The following is a 24,016-nucleotide window of genomic DNA, read 5'->3' on the forward strand; positions in this document are numbered from 1 at the left end:
GATTCCGCACGCTCACGCTGCATGGGTTCGTGATGATCTTCACCACCCACCATCATATCGTTTAGAACGCTCCGGTGATGGCGGAAAACTGCTTTTTGTTTATTTGTCAGTGCGTTGCAAGCTTTTTTTTGCTCGAATTCGTCCAGTGAGTGCTTTTGAAGGGGAAACAAGTTTGTGCTTTCTTTGAGTTTGAAAAATTAAAGTTGTTTGCTTACTTTTTTATTGGTCGATTCCAACTTTCCCGTTCTGTCGAAGCTTTTGTCGTTTGAACGGCCGGCTGCTGAGGCTATAATTGAATAGTAGGAAATTTTGTTGTTCGGTTTACAGGAGTAAATGGTTTGTAACAGAAACCATCTGTGGTTTTGTAACAATCTTAATGGGGAGTTCTTCAGGTCAAATTTCAATGTGTCTCCTATTAAATTCACACCCAGGGTTCTTCCCAGCAAACAATTTTGTAGTTATATCGAAATTTCAAACGAGTTATACATGTAAATATACAATACAACTAAATCGTATACAATGCGCAAATATGCTCAATACGGACAAATGTAGAGGCAATATATCTAAATTGTGATAAATTGGGTTTCAATATACGATGTAAAACGTACATAAATGCGACTGAATACCTTTTATACACTCTTACAACTCAAAACAGTACTATATACGATTCTATCAGGCTTTCGGAAAGTATTAGTTTAAAATGAAAGTTAAGAATGAGACTTTTTCGACCTCCTTGTTTTTTAAGAACGAGAATTACTTTGAAATTTTTGCATCCTTAAACGTTTCTATCATGGATTCACTAGGTCTCGAACCCTGAAGCATCAGCTTGCGTGCCTACAACATATCCCATACACCATTTGATAGGTGTAGTTAGTTCGGGCCAAACTCATTAAATCTTTGGAAAACGATTATTATTATACCATTCTGATATACGACTTTGTCTATGCGAACGAGAGATAACTAACTCGCTTATCATAACATACTTTTAATGATAATCGAAATGTGTTTTTTCAACTCATATATTATAACATCTTCCTTGTACTGATGAACATATACATATATGTCCATATGTAGACACACATAATATTCCAATTAATGTCAAATTTGTATAAATACTTCGAGGCCTTCCGAGTATTTGCTCTATTTTAGTAAAGAAGCTATACATTTTCTCCAAAAACATCAAAGAGTGCCACATTATGTTTTAAATAAATTGTAATTATATAAACAAATTATAAACTTTTGCTTCGCTCCTACAAAACATATATACAGGTTGACGTAAGAAACCCCATTGATTTTTTTTGGTTTTTTTACCATCAAAAAGGCAAGGAGTCTCAGAGGCCCGGCTATTTTCAGTTCTCTAGTTTCAATGAACTAAGCGATGCTTCTTGAAGTCACAATTATAGCTTGCCTTTTTGAGGGTTAATGAGCATTTTTCATCAATAACACATAAGATACCTAATAAAATTATTTGCAAAAGTAATCATGTCATAGAAATAACCAAAAGAGTATCTCATTCAATCATATTTACTTTTCAAAATTAATTTAGGATACACTTTAGCTTCAACAGTTTTCGAGTTCTGTGAATGCTATTCACGCTTTTTAAATTTTTTTGTTCTGTTAACCTAAGTACCTGCACTAGTCTTGAAACTAACTTAAGCTGTTTATGAACAAGATATAGAAAAACTCATAATTTTAACTGTTACCTAAAAGTCTTGTCATTATTTCCGTAGTTTGTTATTTTGAAATTACGTAAACTTTCCTGCAATTTTCTCTGTGGCATCTAGGCGATATTGTGAAACATTTGAAAGTTACATGAAAACAACCAAAAGATGATTCAATTATATAGTTTAATCATCAGACCCTATGGTTGAAATATATTTTGGTTGCTTTCATGTAACTTTCAAATGGTTTACAATATCGCCTTCATGTCAAAAAGAAAGTTGCAGGAAAGTTTACGGACCTTTTGAAAAACCCTATTATTTTTGATGGAGAAATGCTACTAACTTATGAAAAGGTAATAAAACAAAATAATTGTGTTGTTAAAACAAAAGTTAAAATATCTCGAGAAATGCTACATTTTAGAAAATTTTTGTTAAGAGCATTTCGATTTAGAATGGCGTTCAGAATCATATTCAAAAAGAAAATTGTATTTTTGACTACAAATAGTAAGAATTATAAAAATATGTCAAAAGTTGTTGTTAGGAAAACTTTTTTATTGAAAGCTTCTCCAAGACCAACTACACTAAAAAAGTTGCTTTTACGCCTTTAAAACGATTAACATTAAATTTTTCACATTTTATGATGGGGTAACGCGAATAACTTTTAAAAAGAGCATAATTACACGAATTAATAGTTTTGAAGGAGCAAAATTTCAAATATCTCGAAAACTATCGCATTTTGCAAGTTTTTTGTTAAATGCATTTTGAATTTAAATGGTGCTTAGAATTATATTCTGTAATAAAATTACAATTTTGTATGTCAATTAGTATGAAATTTAAAAACATGTACGAAGTTATTGTTAAAATAAAAATTTTCCGATTTTTTCTCCATCATGCAATCACATTCAAAATGTTTCTTTTCTCTTAAGGTTTTTGGTAACAAAATATAAAAAATTTAAAAAAATGGGTTTAAATTTTAAATTTTTATCATAAATTTTTGTTTTTTTGAAAAATAACACAACATTTTTTTCAGTGTATCTTTTTGACAGACAGAAGTATTCATTCCCTGTAACTTGTTCTCAGAGAGTTTTGCTGTATAAAATACAGTAAGGGGCCGTACACAAATGACGTAACTTTTTTCGGCGATTTTTGACCCCTCCCTCCCCCCTCGTAGCATTTGGTCACAAAATTCTAACCTCCCCCTCGTAAAAAACGTAGCATTTACCTACCCCCTCCCCCTCGTCCCATGCAAAGCGCTTGGCTGATGAAAAAAAAATTACATGTTTTTCAATTATTTTAAATACATGTCCTTTCAAAATGTTTGACGACTTTTATCAACATTTTCATTATAACAGCAAATTGCGTGCAAAATAAGCCCATTTCATGACAAATATATTGTTGATAGTTTTGTTTTGAATTTTATATGTCAAGGGGAGCATGAAGACAATTTCTCTCAGTTCACAATCGTGCAGCTGCAAATGATTCTAAGAACTATACGTTCATTTAAATTACTAAATTTTGTTTGTGTGAATCCGAAGTAAAAATTTAATTCAGCTTCCAAACTAAGTCTACTAGTTAGCAACATTAGCTAACTAATGTAGCAAGTTAAATCCGCATACAAAATCTTTTCGTATTTTTGCGAACTTGTAATTCCGCGAATCGTAAAATTTACCTCATGAAAAACCGCATCAAAAGTAACTTGTTTGAATTTAAATTCATTTCTCTTGGGAATGGAGGATCATTTAGTTGTTTTCTCTAAACAATGGATTTTAAACTTAATGTTACGTCGCACAACTTCTGACCCTACCCTCCCCCTCGTCACACTTCGTCACAAATTTGGTATACCCTCCGTACCCCCCAAAATGCTACGTCATTTATGCATGGCCCCTAATCGAACAAAATTTTTTTGAAATTCATGCACGTAGAAACGTTTACGCCCTTTTGAAAAATTGCTCTTGTATCAAAATATTCCAATTGCTAGAGAATATCAAGGAGATTCATACAGTGAACACACTTGCATAGTTTCGTTCGAATCGACGATGGTCATATTTTGCGGTCGGCCGGTTTCTCATGGAATCCCTCAATTGTGACTTATCGCTGCACTAATAACGATCCTTTTTATATATTATATGACTTAGTTTGCACTCATATACGAGAATCGTAAAGGAGTCGTCACAACGCACTAGTTATGATAAATTTTGTGAATTACGTCTACATACGGTATACCATTAAACGATTCCGATAAAAATTGTATGCTTATGCGATTTTTGTTGGTCATCCTTATACGACACCTGGTTAACTGGGTTGATAAGATCTGTATTAATGTATAAGTGAAAAAATCTGATAGAACTCGAAAAATTCTGCGTAGGTTAGTTCAGTTTCAATCCCTGCAAATGACGTTTATACATTTTGTTTCGAAATTGTGCACAGAGAGCTTTCCTGTTAAGCGGGCGAGTTTTAGTTTTACTTAAATCGGAAATGGGTGTGTTCGCCATGTTTTAAGTTTTTGGAAGCGATGACAATGATGAATAGTTTTACAGGATCGATCGGTCTATTGTAGTTATTAATATCGCACCCATCTCTTTGTTAATGAAACTTTTTCTTTCCACAAAGCTATTCGTAGAATTTCAACAATGGGACAAACAGATTTGATATTTGTTAGGGTTTATCGTCATCAAACAATATTCCGTATCGGATTTCAAAGAGTTTGGAACAGACACACGTATTTTTATATAGAAGAGCGGTTTTAGCCTGGGTCTATGGCTTTCGAGTGGCATGGTCCATTCTCATTAGTTCGGACTGGTTGGTGTGTTCCTACTTACAAGCGAATAGATCAATTCGCTTGGATGACATAGGAGATAACAAATGAGAACAGAAACAAGACAATAGCTAATTCAATTCGAATTTTGTTTAGTGATGATTCAAACGATCGTTTTGCAGGAGTAGACAAATTGTAGAACAGACATTACACTCTTAGAGACAAATATGCGCAAAATTGTATTTTCCGGTGTTCACAGACAGTCCGCCACAATAATCTTTGATTTAAATTTGGTTTTAAAGTTTGGCCTGAACTACAACATAATTAAAACATAATATTACTAAGTATACAATGCTTACTACATACGCCATCTCTTCCAGTTGTCATGTTTTCCACGGATAATATGTCAAAGGGCGTTAGTTAATCATAACTCGCACCACCTTGATGATCATCTGAGTTGGAAACACCGTTCCATACGATATAAACAGTAGGGTTCGTCGCGGTTGCGGTAATTACCGCAACCGCGCGGTATTTACCGCACCCGCACCGCAAAAACTGCGGTGCGGTGAGACACTTTTTCCCGCGGATGCGGTGCGGGAAATGGATTTTACCGCGCGGTATTACCGCAAACCGCGCTTCAAAAAATAATTGATAAAGTCTGCAGTCTGCATTACAAAGTGAATTAAAACTGACTTTTACCATTTGAGAAGAACGCAACTAGATTTATTTTCTGAACGAATGCTTAGCAATGTCATTATTAGGAAAATCCCGCTGTCAGATCGTTCGAGTTTTACTTATTACCCTATAATACAGAAACATGATAAACATTTACTTGCTCTAATTTCCATAGACTTGATATAAAACATACTGTTACTAAGAAATAAAATCTAAAGGCTGTGTCCAATATAATTTGGCACCATTATTTTACGACATATTTTGAAAACTATTTATTTTATACTTCAAAGAAAAAATTTACAAACGAAGCTTTTCAAATACATAAAACGCAAAATCCAATCATTGAAAAACAATTAAATTGTAATGTCAAATCCAATTACAAAATGCATCATTTCTCCCGATTCCTCTTAGCAATCGAATTATGAATCATTTTCGATGACTTTTTCTCAACTGTGAATTAATTAATTAATTTGGAGAACTTGAAGAACTACTAATACTAAGACTTAAAAACAATCCAAAGAATGTAATTATCATCATCAAACCAAACGAATTTGGAGGAATTTTTTTTCGCGTGCATCTATTGTTCGTCCAACTGGGAATATTTTCTACCAAATTAACAAATAATATTTTTCAGTTAGGAGTATTTTTTAACTTTTTGAAAGTAAAGCTTTCGAAGTTAGTGTAGAGCAGTGCGATTTTTTTGTGTTTCTCAAAGTCTCCCTCAAGGCCTCCCTTCATATTGTGATAAGTGTAAAAGTTAGCCCAGATGCCAAATTTTGCATAGTTTGGACAGTTTTTGCGTTGATTGTAAATTTATCTCGAAGTCTTAACGTAGGGGTTGGGTATCATTTACATAGAATCTGTATACAAAGTTTGAAAGAAATCGGTTAAGTAGTTTTTGAATGGCAGGTAACATCGCAAATCATGTTTTTCCAGAGACGTTCTACAGAAAGCTTCGTCACCGAGTCGTTTGTCGATATTTTTGTAATGAAAAATTATAGCATGTTATGGAAATGAAACACTATAATGTACAAAAGTTTTGATCAATTCGCTTTATGCAGTTTAAAAAAATCGAGATAGTGTTTTTTACGCCAAAACCCTTACCCTTCTTAATAAAACTTGCAAAGTTGAATATTTTCATAAATGTTACATTCTTAGGAGTCCGTCAAAGTTAATTTTCGTGTAAATAAGAATAACATTTTATAATATATGGATATACAAAACAAATGAATATTTTTTTTGAGCACAATTTTTAAAATACATTTGAGCACAATTTTCAAAATACATTTTTACCGCATTTACCGCATTACCGCGCGGTGCGGTGCGGTAAATGCAATGCGGTTGCGGTAAGCGGTGCGGTTTTATTATTTTTTTGCGGTTGCGGTGCGGACTATCCATTTACCGCCCACATCCGCACCGCGACGAACCCTAATAAACAGCGTGCATTCGGGAATTAAACACAGTGTTTTTTCGGTGTTTTTCGCGATATTTGCGGTTTATTCTTTTACGAAAACACGAAAGAAGCGCTTCTCTAGTGATGAATAGTAAAAGATTGGTGAAAATCGGTTCAGAAACGGCTGAAAAAAGTGAATTTTAGTTTTACACACGCGGTGGTATAGGTAAACAAACAGCCATCGCTGTACCTACCCGCGTGGTTGCCGGGCCGACTTTTAATTCACTCGCTGTGGAGTGTGACGGTGTGTTCAAGGGCGATATTTTTCGAGTCGTAAAAAAACGTGAAAAGTTTTTGAAAATTATTGAATTTTTTTTCACGTTGAATTGGCGGTATTTGGGATACTAGTGCAGTATGTACCAATATTTGTACGGTACAGTTGTCCTACTGTAGCTAGGTTCTCGGAAGGGCTCCCCGACAGATGCTACAATTTGCAGACGAGACAGGCATCGTCGCCAACTAAAACACTGCTTTAGGCCAATTGTAGCGGGCCGTGATTCTGAATGTGATATTCATTGTACGGTTCAGGTATGTGCGGGCGTAGTGACTCGCGATCGCGTGTATCATCGCGAAAGGCTGGAACATTTGTACGTTAACGTGCTCGATCGCGTGTGCGTTTTTATGACGCGTGTGCTTACGTGTATGTAACTTCGTGTGTATAAATTCTATTTTATAACCGTGTGTCTTTCGCATATTCGCGTTGTTGTTGTTCTAGAATGATCGCACGCGGACCGTGAATTTGATACTTAATTTTTCGTGTATGGTTCAGATTGGCTAAAGATTCCCGGACGTGACCGATTCATGATCGCGCGCGTTAGCGGATTCACGTTTGAGACCGCGTTTGTAATTTCGTGAGTACTGAAGCGTTCACATAATTAATAATTGTGCGTTGATGATCGCGAAGGGCTTAAGCGTTCGTATGTTGACGTGTTTGTCGCGAGTGCTCGCGTGTATGTGACTTCGCGTGTATGAATTCGATTTTAAAACCCTTCGGCCATTCCTATATTTGCAGACCGCATTCTGATATTTAGTTTTCGGTGTACGGATCACATTCTGACAGGGAGTGAGTTACCCCATGTCACTAGAGTTCCCGGTCATGTCGCCATGGAACGTTTTTTCTAGTGGATATGGAAGTTATTTTTTTTCTTAATTTTTCAATTTTATTTTGTTTTTATTAATTAACATGGACTTAGACTGTTGGTACCGAGGATAGACACTTCCGGACGATTCCGATTCATGATGGCGCGAGCGCGGAAGTTTGTAGATTGACGCTTGAGATCGCGTTGGTAAGTTTATGAGTACTGAGACGTTCACCTTATCACCGGGGTATAATCATGTTTGCGAGTTCGTGGGCGTTGGTTGCTTGAAAAATCGCGAGGGGCTCTAACGTTTGTACGCTGACGTGATTTTGTAATATATTTTCGTGTTCTTGAATGATCGCGCGAACCGTGAGTCTGATATTAAATTTTCGGTGCGCCTTTAGAATTCTGGCAGAGAGTGGGATCCCTTATAGCGGTTCCCAGTCATGTCGCCATGATACGTGTTGTCTAATAGGTATGAGCGTATTTTCTTAATTGGTCCAGCTGAAGGCATGAACCAAGGCTTCAAGGGTAGACTTCCGGACGTGACCGATTCGTAATCGCGTGCGCGAGGGCATTTTTGTAGGTTGCTTGAGATCGCGTTTGAGAACGTGTCAGTGATTCGCGTGTGCTCTAGAATGATCGCACGCGGACCGTGAAATTGATACCTAATTTTTCGTGTACGGTTCAGATTTTAGAAGAAAGTGGGTTCTTCCATATCACTAGAATTCCAAGTCATATCGCCGTAGAACGTGTGGTCTAGTGGACATGCGCTTTATTTTTTGATTGGTCCAACTGAATGTAGTGGCTAGAATGGAGGGTAAAGATTTCCGGACGTGACCGATTCATGATCGCGCGCGTTTGCGGGTTCGCGAACGTAGGTGTACGTAGATGATCGCGAAAAGCTTAAGCCTTCGTATGTTGACGTGTTTGTCGCGTGTATGTGACTTCGCGTGAATAAATTAGATTTTGTAACCCTGTGGCAATTCACATATTCGCGTGGGTTCTTGGATGGCCACGCGGACCGTCATTTTGATATTTATTTTTCTGCGTACGGATCACATTCTGACAGGGATTGAGTTACTCCGTATCACTAGAGTTCCGGGTCATATCGCCATGGAACGTGTTGTCCAGTGGATATGAGAGCTTTCTTTTTAATTGATTCAATTGAAGGCATGGACCTAGACTTTTGGAATCGATGATAGAGACTTCCGGACGAGATCGATTCATGATCGCGCGAGTGCGGGATATGTCTGCGAGAACGCGGGTGTAGGCTGCGTGGATGATCGCGAACGGCTCAAGCATTTGTATGTTTGATTGTCGCGTGTATGTGACTTCGTGTGTATAAATTCGATTTTTAATTATTTTTATAAGCATGTGCCCATTCGCATGTTCGCGTGTTATTCAATGATCGCGCGTGGACGTCTTGTCCAGTTTTTGTTTCTATTGGTCCAACTGAAGGCATGACTTTGGGCTGCTAGGATCAAGGGTAGAGATCTGCGGACGTGACCGATTCATGATTACGCGATCGTTGGGTTGATGGTTGCGACCGCGTTGGTAAATTTTTAGGTACAAATGTTGACTTAATTACCGGGGTGTTTGAATGTTTGCGAGATCCCGCGCGTTCGCAGTTTTGACCAGGTTTTTGTTATCTTGAAGGCCACGTTTGTACATTTAGAATAAGAGATTGTAAGTGTATATGAGATAATAAGCAATTTGTGTTAGTGAGTGTTATGGATCTAATTTAAAATATAGCAATAAAAAAGAAGGCCCTAAACGCACATTGTATATTATTTGACCATGGCTGTGGATAATAAAGGTCGCAAAGTTAAGTACTAAAATTGATCACAATGTAACTTAACCAAAAAGAAAATAATCGTATCCCAAGTTTATGTGATATAATCACTGTAATACTGTTTTGGTGGAAAAGCCCCCGGACCACGTCAAGGTACAGTATCATGCCGAGGGCAGGTAAGATCTTTCCTTTTCTTCACCTTTTTTTGTCCATTTGGGGTTGGTAACGGGTAGTATGATTCAAGATGACGGCCGCTAGTAGCGGTGGCCCGGGAGGGTCAAATAAAAGAAGACAAAAGGCTGACAAATTAGATATACCTACACATTCGCCTCAAACATTGAACCCAAGCGCACAAAGCAAAATGAATCAACACTGATGATGATGGGTAGAGCGAAAGACACAACCAGCATCACGACACTACGTTAACCATGTTTGCCAATGGAGCTCGAATGTACAAGCGATTTTGTGTTCGAGATTGTACATAAAAGTGTGCTGGAAACGAGCACAACACGAAAGAACGCATAGTTTTTGAATGGATAAGCTCAGTCGTGTGTTGGACGACACTGGGTAGCGAAAAGCCAGTGTAACGGACTTCTAACTTAGCTACACTGGCTGTGAAAACACACAGCGCAATGATCTTCTCCGCCTGCCGTTCAACAGACAACTGAGCTTGTTCGGCCAAATCCGTTTTTTTAAATAGTCGATGATGGCGCCATTCATAGAAACGTAGCGCGCTAGGTACACAAATCTGTCGTACCGGGCTTGGAAAGCGCTATCTTCTGTGTGTAAATGCGCGATATTATCAAATATGATACCAAAAATCTTTGGGTTTATCTATTGGAATCTTTTCTTAGAAGTATTTCGGGGCGATTTGTGCAAAAAATTTGAAAATTTATCATGAGATGGCTGAATTATATGCGTCAAAAATTGGACAACTTTTCGTTACATACCATTTCTGTAGAATTTGCAAAGTGCACCCCCATATCGAAAACAAAGACGTAGTCCTACGTCAAAAATCAGTTCATTATTGGCAAAATCAAGTTTGAACCAATAAAACATATATCCATAACCATATAATCACGAGATAAAAACACGCTCTTGACGAAATATTTTTTTTTATATTATTGGACTATGGGGGGACCACTGTGCAATGTATATTTAAACTACAATAAATACGTATCATTTTCTTCTAATAACGTTTTATGCTAAAGCATATTTGCAATTGAAAGCATCAAATTGGCTTTGCTTATTGCAGGATACATAAAGCAAATGTTAAAAAAATATTCCAGTCAACTCATACGAAATCACAACTTCTATTAATCACTAACTGTTCTTAAAAAATTCCATGCATCAATAGTTTACGAGTTATGTGGGACTGAAAAATGATCAATTTTACTAACTTGAAAAAAATCATGTTGCAAAAAATGTGAAAATTGTTTTGCGTCAAAGACCACGAGAAATTTTTTTCGAGGAAGTTGAAAATGTTTAATGTTAATTTTTAAGCCTACTTAAAATGGGATGATGATTAGATTCAGAAATACTTTGATTACCTTTTTTGAGAAACCAGTTTCTACATTTAAGAAATTAACGAATCAACTTCAATTTCAATAACAAAATAAAGTAACTGTTTTACAATCGAACCATTACCAGAAAACTACCTGATAATGAAGGTTTAACATAACTGAATGTTTTTAAGCCGTTAGCCCCCTCTTCCTAATGGAAAAGGCTGCGCACGCCTATGGTTGTTGTACATAGTAAATCTTTAAAAAAGTTCTCAATACATTTTGTTATATTAATTGATAGCACTTTTAACGTTATTTTCAAAAATGAGAATCATATTTACTATATTTTATGAGGGCGGACATAGCGAATAAAATTAAATTTGCTAATTTGTTTCTATCATTTCATTCCATTTCACATATTCTGATATAATTATTGTTCTTGTAACATTTATGATGTCACAAATTAAAAATAAAAGCTTTTAAAGCAAAGTTCCAACGGGTCAAAGCTGTATAATTCGGTAAAACCTGATAAAATTGTTTATACAAGTTTTTCTCTTTATGAATAAGTCGGAGTTTTGGAAGTAAATATTCTGTAGCAGATCTACACGTGCACTTATATATAAATAATGCGGATTATTCTGTGTAAATGGTAGCTCTGTACGCCACTGAGCACCAAGGATGCAAAATGCCTACTCACTTTTCTCCGGCTGCAATTTTTCTGCCTACATTCTCATTTCTCTTTTGACGCTGCTGTCGTTCGCTATTGCAGGACGCCCAGCGCTGTATGGCAGTCTGTAAGCAAAGCAGTAACATGACAAAGAAATACTGCCCCCAGTACAGCCACCAGACGCGAGCGGTACAGCTTCTCTTTCCTTATTTTACACTTTTTAATATTTTTAATCTATTCACTATTTTCAATCAAAAACGACGACAATAAATGCGGTTCGTTTACGCCACGACCGGCATCATCGCTTTCGTGTGCGGGCCTCTCCCTTTGACTACGCAGAGAAAAGTGTACAAAGCAAGAGAACAAACTTTACTACGCCACACTCTCACCGAGCAGTCGGAGTACAGCAGCAAAACAAAAATGTATTCTACTGCTCTACGGGAAAATGTACTCGGTTTGGCTACCGTTCTGGCAAGAGCTGTAGTGATGCGTCGCTGTAGCGGGCTGTACGGTTTGTGCAAAAGTACATATACCGAAAAAATGTAGTTTACCAGTACCTTTGGCATCCCTGCTGAGCACTGTTCAATTCGCATAGCAAGATGGTTCACCAAAATAGTAGGGTTATCTGTAAATTTTACACCGCAAACATTTTTGCTATTTTTTTTACTTAAGGTGGGTCATTTCAGTTCCTTTTATTTTTGCTCATGGACGATAAATGTCTATCATTATAAAACTAACTTTCAAGCTATTGTTAGTTCAACAAGAGTCATCTACAAAAAAAAACATTCAAATTTGTAAGAATCGCTTCCAACATCTACCTAGTTGCTTTCACACTACCACGCCACCTTTTACAAACGGTGTACCATTTGCATTATTCATCGCTGTCAAAGACTAATGCAACCAGACGAAATGCAGCCAACCTCAGAAATGCATTCCACCGTAGCCACATACAGGCGCAGCCACACACAGAGGGGGCACGGCCAGACTGAACCAACCACCAGAAGCAGCCCAAACGGCAACAGTGAGAGCGGGATCTGAGATAAAATATCTACCCACCTTTGTACACCTCTAGTACACAGCGTACGATAATGGCAATAGATCTTGTGCTGCTGGTTCTCGCTCAGTTTGCACGTTAAGCGACTATTATGCACACCCATCACACGTTTGCCGGTGCTGCTGCTGCTGCTGCCGTTGTTGTGGAAGGCTGAAAGTCCAAAGTCCGTCATCGCGCACTACCCATCCATTCACCCACACCCACAGCTCAGCCAGTTAAAGCGACTAAACACAATAGCACCGAATGGGTGAGAAAATGCCTCACTTAGCTTCTTCCAGTCTTATCGTGCTGGGGATGGGGTGCCGTTGTTTGGAGTTTTCTATCATCTGTTGTTTTTTCGTGTTATTTAAGAGTTGCAGCAAATTTCTCGTTGCAATTGGATTTGGCTGTGCGTGTTTGCTTTTCGTTTGTTCTGGAATGATTATGTTTTTTGTAGAACATGTCTGCTTGAAGAACTCTTTACTAAAATGTAGCAAAAATTTCACCAACATTTTCTTCTTGAACTTAAGCTAGAGTTGTCTTCAGTGGGGATGTCACTATTTTTGACGAATTATTACATATGTGCTTTTAAATAATTTATTTCGCACGGCATAATGTGGAAGCTCTACGGAGACGATGTATCATTTAATTTCCAATTTAATTATATTTTTTAAATCTCTCTTAGAAAAACGAATAAGAGAATTCAAATTTAAATCAACACTAAAGGCAAAACTATGGATATGCTTTTAGTATGTAGGAAGAAAAGAACGGAATACGCAGACGGAATTTTTACATTTAGTAGTGAATAATAAAGCAAACAAAATTTCGAATCTTTTGCGGAAAACTAACACTCAATTAAATTGGAATATTTACTCAAAATCTGTGCATGAGTTAAGAGAACTCAATTTTGAACTAGATGAGAGGTAAAATACGCCTATAATAAAAACATAAAAACAGAACATTAATATGTTCACTATATTCTCAAACTAAGTGGACTAAATCTATCTTCACATTGTCTGACAAGTACTCCATACGATAAAAACAACCACCCTCGCCGCGTTCACTCACTTAGTTGTGATCATCGGATGAGTAACCATATGAGAGCTCATTCTGAATTCGCTGGTAGTATTTTAGTCGCCGTTTTTTTTTGCTCTCCCTTTGCACTGTTTTGCACTAGCAAAACACTGGAAACCGTTCCCAGCGACAGTCCTTCTCTAACCCAACCAAACCCATTACGAACAGCATAAAAATACACTCCTCTTCGGTGACGTTCACGGGGTGGCACGGTGCACGGTGTGTCGCGCTTGGCTGGTTCTCACTCACATGTGTGCATATGTATGCATGTACGTATGTACCTACAAAGTAACAGAGTCCACAGCAAACACAGCGCTGTTAAGAAGCAGACAGAACAAGCCAAAGGGCTAATGCACCGTTTGTTTGCGAGTAGTTCCATGCAATTATTGGTAAATTGCAAATTTACACAATTAGCATGATGAATGGCTTCCCTCGCACATCGGGGGTCGGTCGGTGGCAGGCAAACAAATCGAAGGAAATGAAGATAACTGCCGCATAAATATAAAGCGGCGATTGTTATCTTTGGACTTGCCTTCACTTGTTCGTGACGTTGCATCGCCCGTCCGTCGTCACTCTTGTGGGTGGGTGCATTTATGTAAAATTTACATTCTTGAGGACCCCGTGCAGTCAGTGGGTGGTTCTCTGGCATTTTGCTTTCGCCGTCTGTTCATAGTCCTCCGGAACGTTTAGCTACTGATATGTGGGGGAGATTAGACCGAAATGTGCCTGGCTGCTTTGATTTCCCTACAATGAACTGTTGGTAGCGTGTATTCTAGGGCGAAGAAGGTGGCTTTCGTTTCTTCAACAATAATGGAGTGCACTGGACATCACTAGTCTTTTCAAGCCAGTCTGACAAATGAAGCCGTCCTAAAACAGCCCTCAACAGTTTAAGTCATATTACCTTACCTGTTTTTCATTGAACCAAAGCCTTGGAATTACATTCTGCTGTGAAATTTAACTTTTTGTTTCGACAGACTTCGTACAGGACTATAGCAGAACTAGTGAGATGATTCTACTGATCACAAAGAATCTTTTCTAACTGAGAATTCCAACACACAGTGTTCAGAAACTTGGTACCTAAATGAAGCTACAGGTTGACCTTGGTTCAGCATTTTTTTAAAAGGTTTATTTGACATGGCTTAGCACAATCCGCCTAATATTTGTTTCACGTGATTACAGTGGTTGGCGATGTCGTTTGTTGACCTGAAATCGGTTGTCGGCGTCGTTGTCCCTCGCTATTGGTTGATTGAATTTGTGGTTTATCTGCAAGTGTCGGTGGTTTCTTGATAGAGTTGACAGTGGTATGTATGTACTCGATTTATTCGCTGACGAATCGCAAACCGATGCTATTTACCTGAATTTATCTGCGGCATTCGACAAAATCAAACATGATATCGCGAAATCGGTATTCTTGAACAACTTCTGAGTTGGTTTCGTTCCTACCTCGATGGAAGGCAACTCCAAATCATCAGTAACAAATCACTTTATCTGTAACATTCAGTGCTACATCCGTCGTACGGGATAAAACCAATGTCGAGTTTCTTCAGAGTGTACTGGAGAGTTTTAGTAAGTGGTGTGAAACAGAATAGTTTTAAATCCGAGTAAATACTCAATCGTCACGTTCCTTCGATTCGAGCATTCTAAGATACTCTTACGTTAAGGATTTCGGAGTAATTGTGGATCCGGCACCAACTTTCAAACCACATACCTTATACATCGTGGGTAAGGTATCAAGACAGCTTGGGTGCCTAATCCAAATAGCGAAAAAATTAGAAACGCATACTACCTAAAATCGCTCTATTGCGCATTGGCTCGCTCGACAGTAAAATATTGTTCTGCTGTTTGGAACCCGAACTACCAGAAAGACATTAACAGAATCGAGGTTGTCCAGCGCTGTTTCATAAACTTCGCACTCTGACATCTTCCTTGGCGAAATAGATTTCTGATCCCGACGTACGGAAACCAGTGGTGGCGCGAGGTCATTCATTCGGCGACTAAAAGTTTAATTTGTTACTATGTTTTAATTGCCGCAAGGTTCTACTGTATCGATTTTGTTGGCTATTTTCGGCAAATTTGAGACTAAGAGAAACGAAAGCAATGAAATTGAAAGACGGATAGGTATTCTAGAGCGAATCAGTTATAAACTTAGAACGGAAAACTAGAACTAGGCAGGCTCATATGGGCATGATCGAAAGGAAGTGTGAAGAATTTTTTGCCTTCTGCATAGTAGGAGTTGGGCGTTCCACCCAAGTCTACCGCATGGTCTATGGTAGAACATAACTCATCATCATGTTTTACCGCCGACGCCTTCACACTTCCTTTCGATCATGCCCATATGAGCCTGCCTAGTTCTAGTTTTCCGTTCTAAGTTTATAACTGATTCGCTCTAGAATACCTATCCGTCTTTCAATTTCATTGCTTTCGTTTCTCTTAGTCTCAAATTTGCCGAAAATAGCCAACAAAATCGATACAAAAGTTTAATTTGCGACTTGTTATTTTCCATGTAATCATTTTTGAATGTAACAAATATGATGGAAGTATTAGTAAGTTAAACGACATGTAAATCAATACGAATGTAAATATACAACGATTGACTCCAAAATTTGATTGAAAATTGCGTTAAAATCAATTGGAGCATCAAACAGCATACAATTTTACACTTTCATTCGTGTAATATTACATGTCATTCATTTTACAACAGTATTCGAGTAAAAATACATTGAAGTGAATTGGTTTTCCGTTTAATGAAACTGTAAAGTTCAATCCACGTGTAAAATTATAATAAAATTCGTTGAAGAAAGCACGACAAGTCGTGTGTATTTGTGGCGGAACTTAACTTTACATTTATATTCATGCTCCAAATATGTGCATCAAAATAAACTTAAAATTACAAAATATTTTTTTCTGTGTATAAATAATTTTTATACATTTTATTATTAAACTTTATTTAATCAAGAACAATTCAGAGACACTCTTAAAACATAATTAAATTTTTAAATTGTACCTTTCTTGTCTTAGTTTCTACTAAGTCCAATCCAGCATTAAATTGGAATCCGAAACACTAGAAAACTATACATTATATTGGGTCTTGTGTCCTTGTACACAAAAATGTGGTCTTATCAAATTTTTTTCCATTTGGGAATTTTGCATAGTACCAGGCATTTGGTTCTTATACCAAAATACAGTTTCAGTTCACATTCCCCGTTGGCAAACTGAACCTATTTGCTTACTGTCGAGACATCGCTCGGTACTAATCAGTTGTTTATCGTTCACGCAAGACGTGTGACTTTTTGGATTTTAGTGTCGAACTAGCGCCAATTTGGCTCTAGATTGGGCTTATCTAACTAGCATAAAGCTGGTGTTAGTTACTAAAGAGTAGAATCCAAAACACTAAAAAACTATACATTAAGATAAGATTTCATCAATTCGAGTTTATTGAATGAACAGTCACAGAATACTACAGACAATAGTCATCAGAAATATTTTCAATGTCGTTACAAGAGTTCCATATGCTTCTAAACCTAATGATGAAATACATTGCATTCCTTTCATTCAGTTCATTCGGTTCATTCAGTTAAGTCAGTTCATTCCATTCATTCCGTTCACTCCGTTCATTCCGTTCATTCCGTTCATTTCGTTCATTCCGTTCATTCCGTTCATTGCGTTCATTGCGTTCATTGCGTTCATTGCGTTCATTGCGTTCATTGCGTTCATTGCGTTCATTGCGTTCATTGCATTCATTGCGTTCATTGCGTTCATTGCGCTCATTTCGTTCATTTCGTTCATTGCGTTCATTGCGTTCATCGCGCTCATTGCGTTCATTGCGTTCATTGCGTTCATTGCGTTCATTGCGTTCATTGCGCTCATTGCGTTCATTGCGTTTATTGCGTTCATTGCGTTCATTGCGTTCATTGCGTTCATTGCGTTCATTGCGTTCATTGCGTTCATTGCGTTCATTGCGTTCATTGCGTTCATTGCGTTCATTGCGTTCATTGCGTTCATTGCGTTCATTGCGTTCATTGCGTTCATTGCGTTCATTGCGTTCATTGCGTTCATTGTGTTCATTGCGTTCATTGCGTTCATTGCGTTCATTGCGTTCATTGCGTTCATTGCGTTCATTGCGTTCATTGCGTTGCGTTCATCGCGTTCATTGCGTTCATTGCGTTCATTGCGTTCATTGCGTTCATTGCGTTCATTGCGTTCATTGCGTTCATTGCATTCAAAATTTATGGACGACTAGATTCGCTCGAAGAAAATCGTAAAGAATTTTTCTAAGTCCATGTAAACATTCAGTTCATTTGTGACGTCATCGTAAAGTATTCAATGCTAAACGGTATTGACCAAGGTGCTTATAATTCTGAGGTGATTCGTCTTTGGCAGTAACTAGGTTAGGAGAGAGGTAAGCGTGCAGCAAGCTGCGGGGAAAAAATTGACAACAAATAACTTCGTTTACATACTGAAATCCAAGCAAACATGCAAGGGGATTTAGTAAACAATGTTGTTAGCAGTCGTTTCTAGAACCAACATGGCTGATCGGCGATTTCGAGGATTGTATCACCTGAGAATAAAAGCTCCTTGGTATTGACCGCACTCATCACTTGATGGCATCTGAAAACTGATAATCATCAAAGCATGCAAGAACGTGACACCTCTCTATGAAAGAATTTTATTTCATTAACGTAGTAACCTTAATTACACATGCCATTCAAAAGAGTGAAAAGCATAAACAAGAATAAGCCCCAGAGTATTTTTCGGCAGCTAGTTACAATACATATACGCGCTTCGGCTTCGGGTTATTTTTCTGTTCAACGGCTTGGAATACTCTTCATGTAGTACATAGTCAGCACTACGCATTTTTTCCATTTTAACTTTTTGTCCTCATTAAACCTGTTAATTAAAAGGATTTCTCCCAGATTTAAATTAAACAATCCCGTTATAATGAACCATCATTTCTCCATCCCTTTACAGATTTTCGACCAAAAAACAATTCGACAAGGCTCCGACCCAGAATCTACTCGCTGCCCCTTAGCGAAGGTGAATTAACTTAATATTCAGCTCAAAAACACAAAGAGAAAACCACCGAAACCCCACTGGCTCGAGAACAAGCAGCACATTTCTAATAGATTGGAATATGCATGTGTTCGTTTGTTTCGTTGAACATGAATATGGTTTTCCATGCTTAAGATACCCCCTCCACCCTGTTTTTACATGTTTACACAGTAAAAATTATTTTGCAATTTTACATTGATTTTCATTAACATTTTTCAAGCAGGCACATAATTGTAGTTTTTAATCTTCAACGAATCACATACTTTTTTCAACAAATGTGTTTATAACTTTACACATTGCTTGGACAGTTTAGTTTCAATGTTTTAAAAAAATATATTTTTGCCAATTCTCCCATTAAGCATAAAAGTCCCATAATGAAAAACAGCATAGTAGAAAAATATGTTATCCAAAAATTTCATATGCATAAAAAGGTAGTCACATGCTTTTGGTGTCCTAATGATGCGGAATATTTTAAGTTTATTTTTCTCATCAAATTATCGATTAAAGTAATATACACTCAGGTTTTTTTTTACGCGGGGGATACGAGCCGCGTAAATGAAAACCGCGTAAATGAAAACCGCGTAAATTTCAAAATCCGCGTAAATGAAAACCGCGTAAATTTCAAAATCCGCGTAAATGAAAACCGCGTAAATTTCAAAATCCGCGTAAATGAAAACCGCGTAAATTTCAAAATCCGCGTAAAAAAAAACCGCGTAAAAAAATACCGCGCAAAAAAAACCGCGTAAAAAAAAACTTGAGTGTATTGACAACAGCATTACTAAATTAAATTTCACTATTTTTTGTGGTGTACAGCCCATTCTCATTATTTGAAGTGGGCAGAATCGAAAATTAAAATCGCGCTTCTCTTTAAAAAGCGAGTGGAGAAAACACCGAAGAAGCCGAAAAATGATGAATCAGTTCCCGTGGCTGAGTTTTGACTATTCATGGTTATCCCCCCCGGGGCTCTGGTTGTGGTTGGTGAACAGGTCTGTTGTTTTTTTTTCTTTTTCGCTCTTTCAATTCATCATCTTAGCTTAAAACCTTACGACTGTTCCGAGGAAGATTATTTCGCTCTACCACACCTGAATCGGACACTGTACACTTTGCGTTCATTCATTCGTTACGGTCCATGACTCGACGTAAATGTTTCCCCTGCTACCGAGCCGAACTTTGAAAAATGTATTCATCACTAGCGAAACCAGGCTTTGCTTACTTACAGTATTTGTTCTAGAGTCATCAAACCACTATGTGCTTTGCATATGACTTTCAAATTGTAACTACACGAGGCGACCAAAGTCTCGTGCTATTTTTGCGTGCCCTTCTCGGCTTTCAGCAGAGAATTCAATTTCCTCGGAGAAGGGCTTCTGGGCGTTATTGCCATCGTCGTCGTTGTCGTCGCCGTCGAAGGCGCTCGAAGCGCGGTCCGCAAAATGTTCCGCAGCGGTGGCTTTCCAGCGCTCGACTCGAGCACCGTTGGTTTCGACGAAGACTCATGACTGACATGCCATCCTATTCCATTCCATTTTATTCGTATCGAGGTTACTGTTTTTTCCACGTATGGGACGACGTTGATGAATATTACTCTTGACGGATTCGTTGGCATCTATTCGGGAAAAATTTCAACACCACTCACTGCTGGAATGTGACATTGACAAAATCTTGGTTGTCGGTATTCGGTATATGTATTTCCATCTCTTATCGAATAATCGGAACCAGTGAGCCGCTTGTATTACTTTAGTGAAATTTGACTCAGATCACAAGCAAGCATTTCCATTATTTGTTCGATAAAAAACCCGACATCTGGAATCCGATCCCATCCCACAAAGTGTTTTATTTCCGCAATCATTTGCATTTTGGTGTACATTTTTGATCTGCTTTCTTGGAACCACCATGCCCATAGTGCTATCAAATATTTTTGGTGGAACAGTACCGAAACAGCTGACAAATTTTGCTTGGATCATTCATTCGTTACGCAGTGTGTAATCTCATTGAACGGGTCACGCGTCTGCTCATGGCGTTTGGATATTTTTTTCCATTTCAAGGGTTTCGCAAATTTTACCACAACGGACACATTCATCCACGTTATTCACCAACCCCCCAAAATCCATCACGACACGGACAGAACACTCAGATAAATGAAACGAAGCGGATTATTTCTATCGACGCCGGTTTCAAATTTTCCGCATCCTTTATCTTCGGGCATGTCCGGCATGGAAATGTAAAACTCTTTTCAGTTTGTTTATTTTCTGGACACATACTTACGGTCTGTGCTTACAAGTTCGGGCCCGCTGAAAAGGGTTGGAGTCGCCCGGGTTTTCCAGCAGCAATTTGTTAAGGATTAAATGTCCCAAAATGAATATGTTTCCATTGAAGGTTGACGTTCATATATATATTTATATGCATAATATATAGCGACTGAAAGAGCCGATTCGAGGAAGCAATTTGCATTTCGCAATCAACATTGCATTCGTTTGATCTTGGATTTACTGTTCAATTTCACGTATGATTTTTGGTTAATCTTTTCATAACGATCCTTCATTAGTTGCACAGGTTATTTCAATTGAATTTAGAAGTGCATTGAATGCGTTGCATTAAGCAATTAACGACGAAAAAACTATTTATTTCGCTCAATTATCCCTAAAGTATCAAAGAAGGCATGATTCAAAGGATTGGATGTAACTCGGGACTTCATTCGTGTTATGTCTAGGCTCATGTTCAATCATTATACTTTAGATGCTCAACTCGGGCGTATTGGGCTCGCAGAGGGTAAACATTGTGCTTGTTGAGAGTGTTACCACGACATTGAGCATGTTGTTTGGTCGTGCACTGAATATCGTGAAGCCAGATCACAATTAGTAGATTCTTTAAAAGTCCGTGGAAAACCAATCCATTTTACTGTTAGAGACATCCTGACTTACCGCGATCCTCTATACATGGGATTTATCTATCATTTTATAAAAGCAGCGCCTGTCAAAATTTAATTTAATCTCCTCATCTCTCATCTATGATTAAAGTGTCCTGGAATATTCAGTTTTGTTTTAAGTTCATACAATAGCAGAAAAAATGTAAATGCAAGATCATTATGCAATACAAGAATCTAAGAAAAAAAAGCAAACATTAAAGGGGGGTAAGGGTTCCAGCGAAAAAAAAATCGTTTTTTATCATAATATTTGAGAAAGATGGGTGAAGCAAATTTATCGAAACTTTTGTACATTATAGGGGAGACCGGGGCTAGTTAGCTAGTGTTTTCAGTTTTCAATTTTTACCGCTTTGATGTAGGTAGATCTTGCAAAATGGAACATGCGGCGTGAAGGAGCAGACTGTTGGCAACATCTCTGATTTTTTATTAAGTGTTTGATGCATTGTCTCCATTTTTAGAGATCAAATATGTTACGCGGGGAGTGGGCGTAGCGTATTGGTAAATCGATTGCCTTGTACGCAGCGCACCTGGGTTCGAGTCCCGACCCCGCACATAGGGTTAGAAATTTTTCCTAAGAGATTTTTCTAACCCGAAGAGGCGAATGACCTTAAGGTTAAAACCTCTATAATTAAAATTAAAAAAAAAATGTTACGCGGAAAACTCGCCAACTGACCCCGTCCCCGGGTGTTTGTATGTGTGGATACGCCAAAAACTAAGCAATCAAATGGAGATTCAATTACTTCAAGGGTCCTTTTGGAACGTTCTGAATGTCTTTTCAAGAAAACTGTATAATAACCGACATTTGCTATTATATTTTAGTTTCAATACCCCGGTATTTTGACTTTGACGTGTACTCCCTATTCAGAAGCAAATTTTTGATATTTTTTATACGATTGACCGAAATAAATGTCTCCTGCATTGACGAGACACACAAGAATTTTTTTTCCTTACTTTGGAGTGAATTCCAGAAATAAAAATTTTTGATGACTTTTTTTGCACTGTAAATAGTACCGCCAACTAGCCCCGCTGCAGCACCGCCAACTAACCCCAACCGCATATTTTATTAAAAAAAAATTAAAATAACTTTTGTTTGTTGATAGATGTAATATTTATACGGATACTGAAAGCTCTTTTAATGCGCTATCGAAAAATATTATCATTCGGGAAATAGATTGAAAATCACGTGAAGTATTTAAAATTTAGAAAATTTTCTTGGTATGCTCAAAAACACAGTATCACCCACAACTTCCCCCAAACAAATCGTTTTGCAACAAAAACACATTGGATAATGGGTTTCACATAACTTGATATACACGAAAAGTGGCAGCGCTATATGTCTAATAGAAACAGAGAAAAAGGGATTCCGCCAACTTACCCCAACCACCAACTAACCCCGGGCTCCCCTACTACATCATTTCAATAACATTCTATAATTTTTTCATGCAAAAATATCAACTAGCGACTCGGTGACGAAGCTTTTTGTGAAACGTCTCTGGAAAAACACGATTTTCGGTGTTCACTGCCATTCAAAAACTACTTGACCGATTTCTTTCAAACTTTGCATACACATTCTATGTAAAAAATACCCTACGTTGAGTTTTTGGGATAATTTTTCAATTAAGAGGGCAAAAATTCATAAAATGGCGAAATTTTTCCGATTTCACAAACTAATTGAAAATTTTCAGCTCATCTCGGTCGGAGCCGTCCAACCGAACACTTCAATGATGAAAAGTTTTAAATATAGGTTCACTACAGATTTGTTTCTGTTACCATTCGTATTTGGCTGCTTGGGGCGAAGGGAGGGCTATACAATACCGAGAAGAAAATATTTGTGAGCTGTTCACGGCTGGTGGATGAATCAGTTTGTGCCGTTGCATGTTGCAAATAGCAGAGGCTATTTTCATTTCCGATGGGTGGAAAGAAGAACACACATGCGAAAAACCGATTTAAGCGCATCTCTCCAAAGTTCGTTCGTGATTGGTTTCCGCTAATTTCATGCATCGAGCCTCAAATCTTGAACAGAAAGAATTATAATTTCAGTCGGTTTTTCAAGTCAATCAATCTTTTCAGATGTTGGGACACTGTATGTCAACACCGGGAGAAAAGGTGATTATTAGGATTTGTCACCATGGATTAGTTTGTGCAGCTCCGTGCTAATAACCATATAAACTTCGCATTTTCATATAAACCGGGACAATTCTTTTACCTCATAGGTTAAAAATCTATTACAGTAATGTTTCGATTATATCACGGTCGGTCTGTATTTTAGCATGAATTATTCAAAACAAAACAAAAAATTACATTCAAGCATTAACGCATGTATTTCTATAAACAAATAGTATTAAAAAGTTAA

General features: G+C 37.6%; 2 protein-coding genes across 6 annotated transcripts in view; one reads left to right on the plus strand and one right to left on the minus strand.

Annotated features, from left to right (window-relative positions):
* LOC131680816 (uncharacterized) overlaps positions 1–12,813 on the minus strand; it is a 125,501-nt gene extending 112,688 nt beyond the window's left edge. Inside the window, exon 1 of the mRNA XM_058961526.1 lies at positions 12,644–12,813. Within this exon, the coding sequence (XP_058817509.1) occupies positions 12,644–12,813 (170 nt within the window). The remainder of the gene's footprint in view (positions 1–12,643) is intronic.
* LOC131684772 (uncharacterized) overlaps positions 1–24,016 on the plus strand; it is a 736,395-nt gene that overhangs the window by 255,576 nt on the left and 456,803 nt on the right. For 4 of the 5 annotated variants that reach the window (XM_058967908.1, XM_058967909.1, XM_058967910.1 and 1 more), the window contains exon 2: positions 18,663–18,728. The exons of the other annotated variant lie outside the window; for it this stretch is intronic. The gene's annotated coding sequence lies outside the window, so the exon portion shown is untranslated. The remainder of the gene's footprint in view (positions 1–18,662; positions 18,729–24,016) is intronic. 5 annotated transcript variants of the gene reach the window in all.

This window comes from Topomyia yanbarensis, chromosome 2 (assembly GCF_030247195.1).
Source record: "Topomyia yanbarensis strain Yona2022 chromosome 2, ASM3024719v1, whole genome shotgun sequence".
NCBI lineage: Eukaryota > Metazoa > Arthropoda > Insecta > Diptera > Culicidae > Topomyia > Topomyia yanbarensis.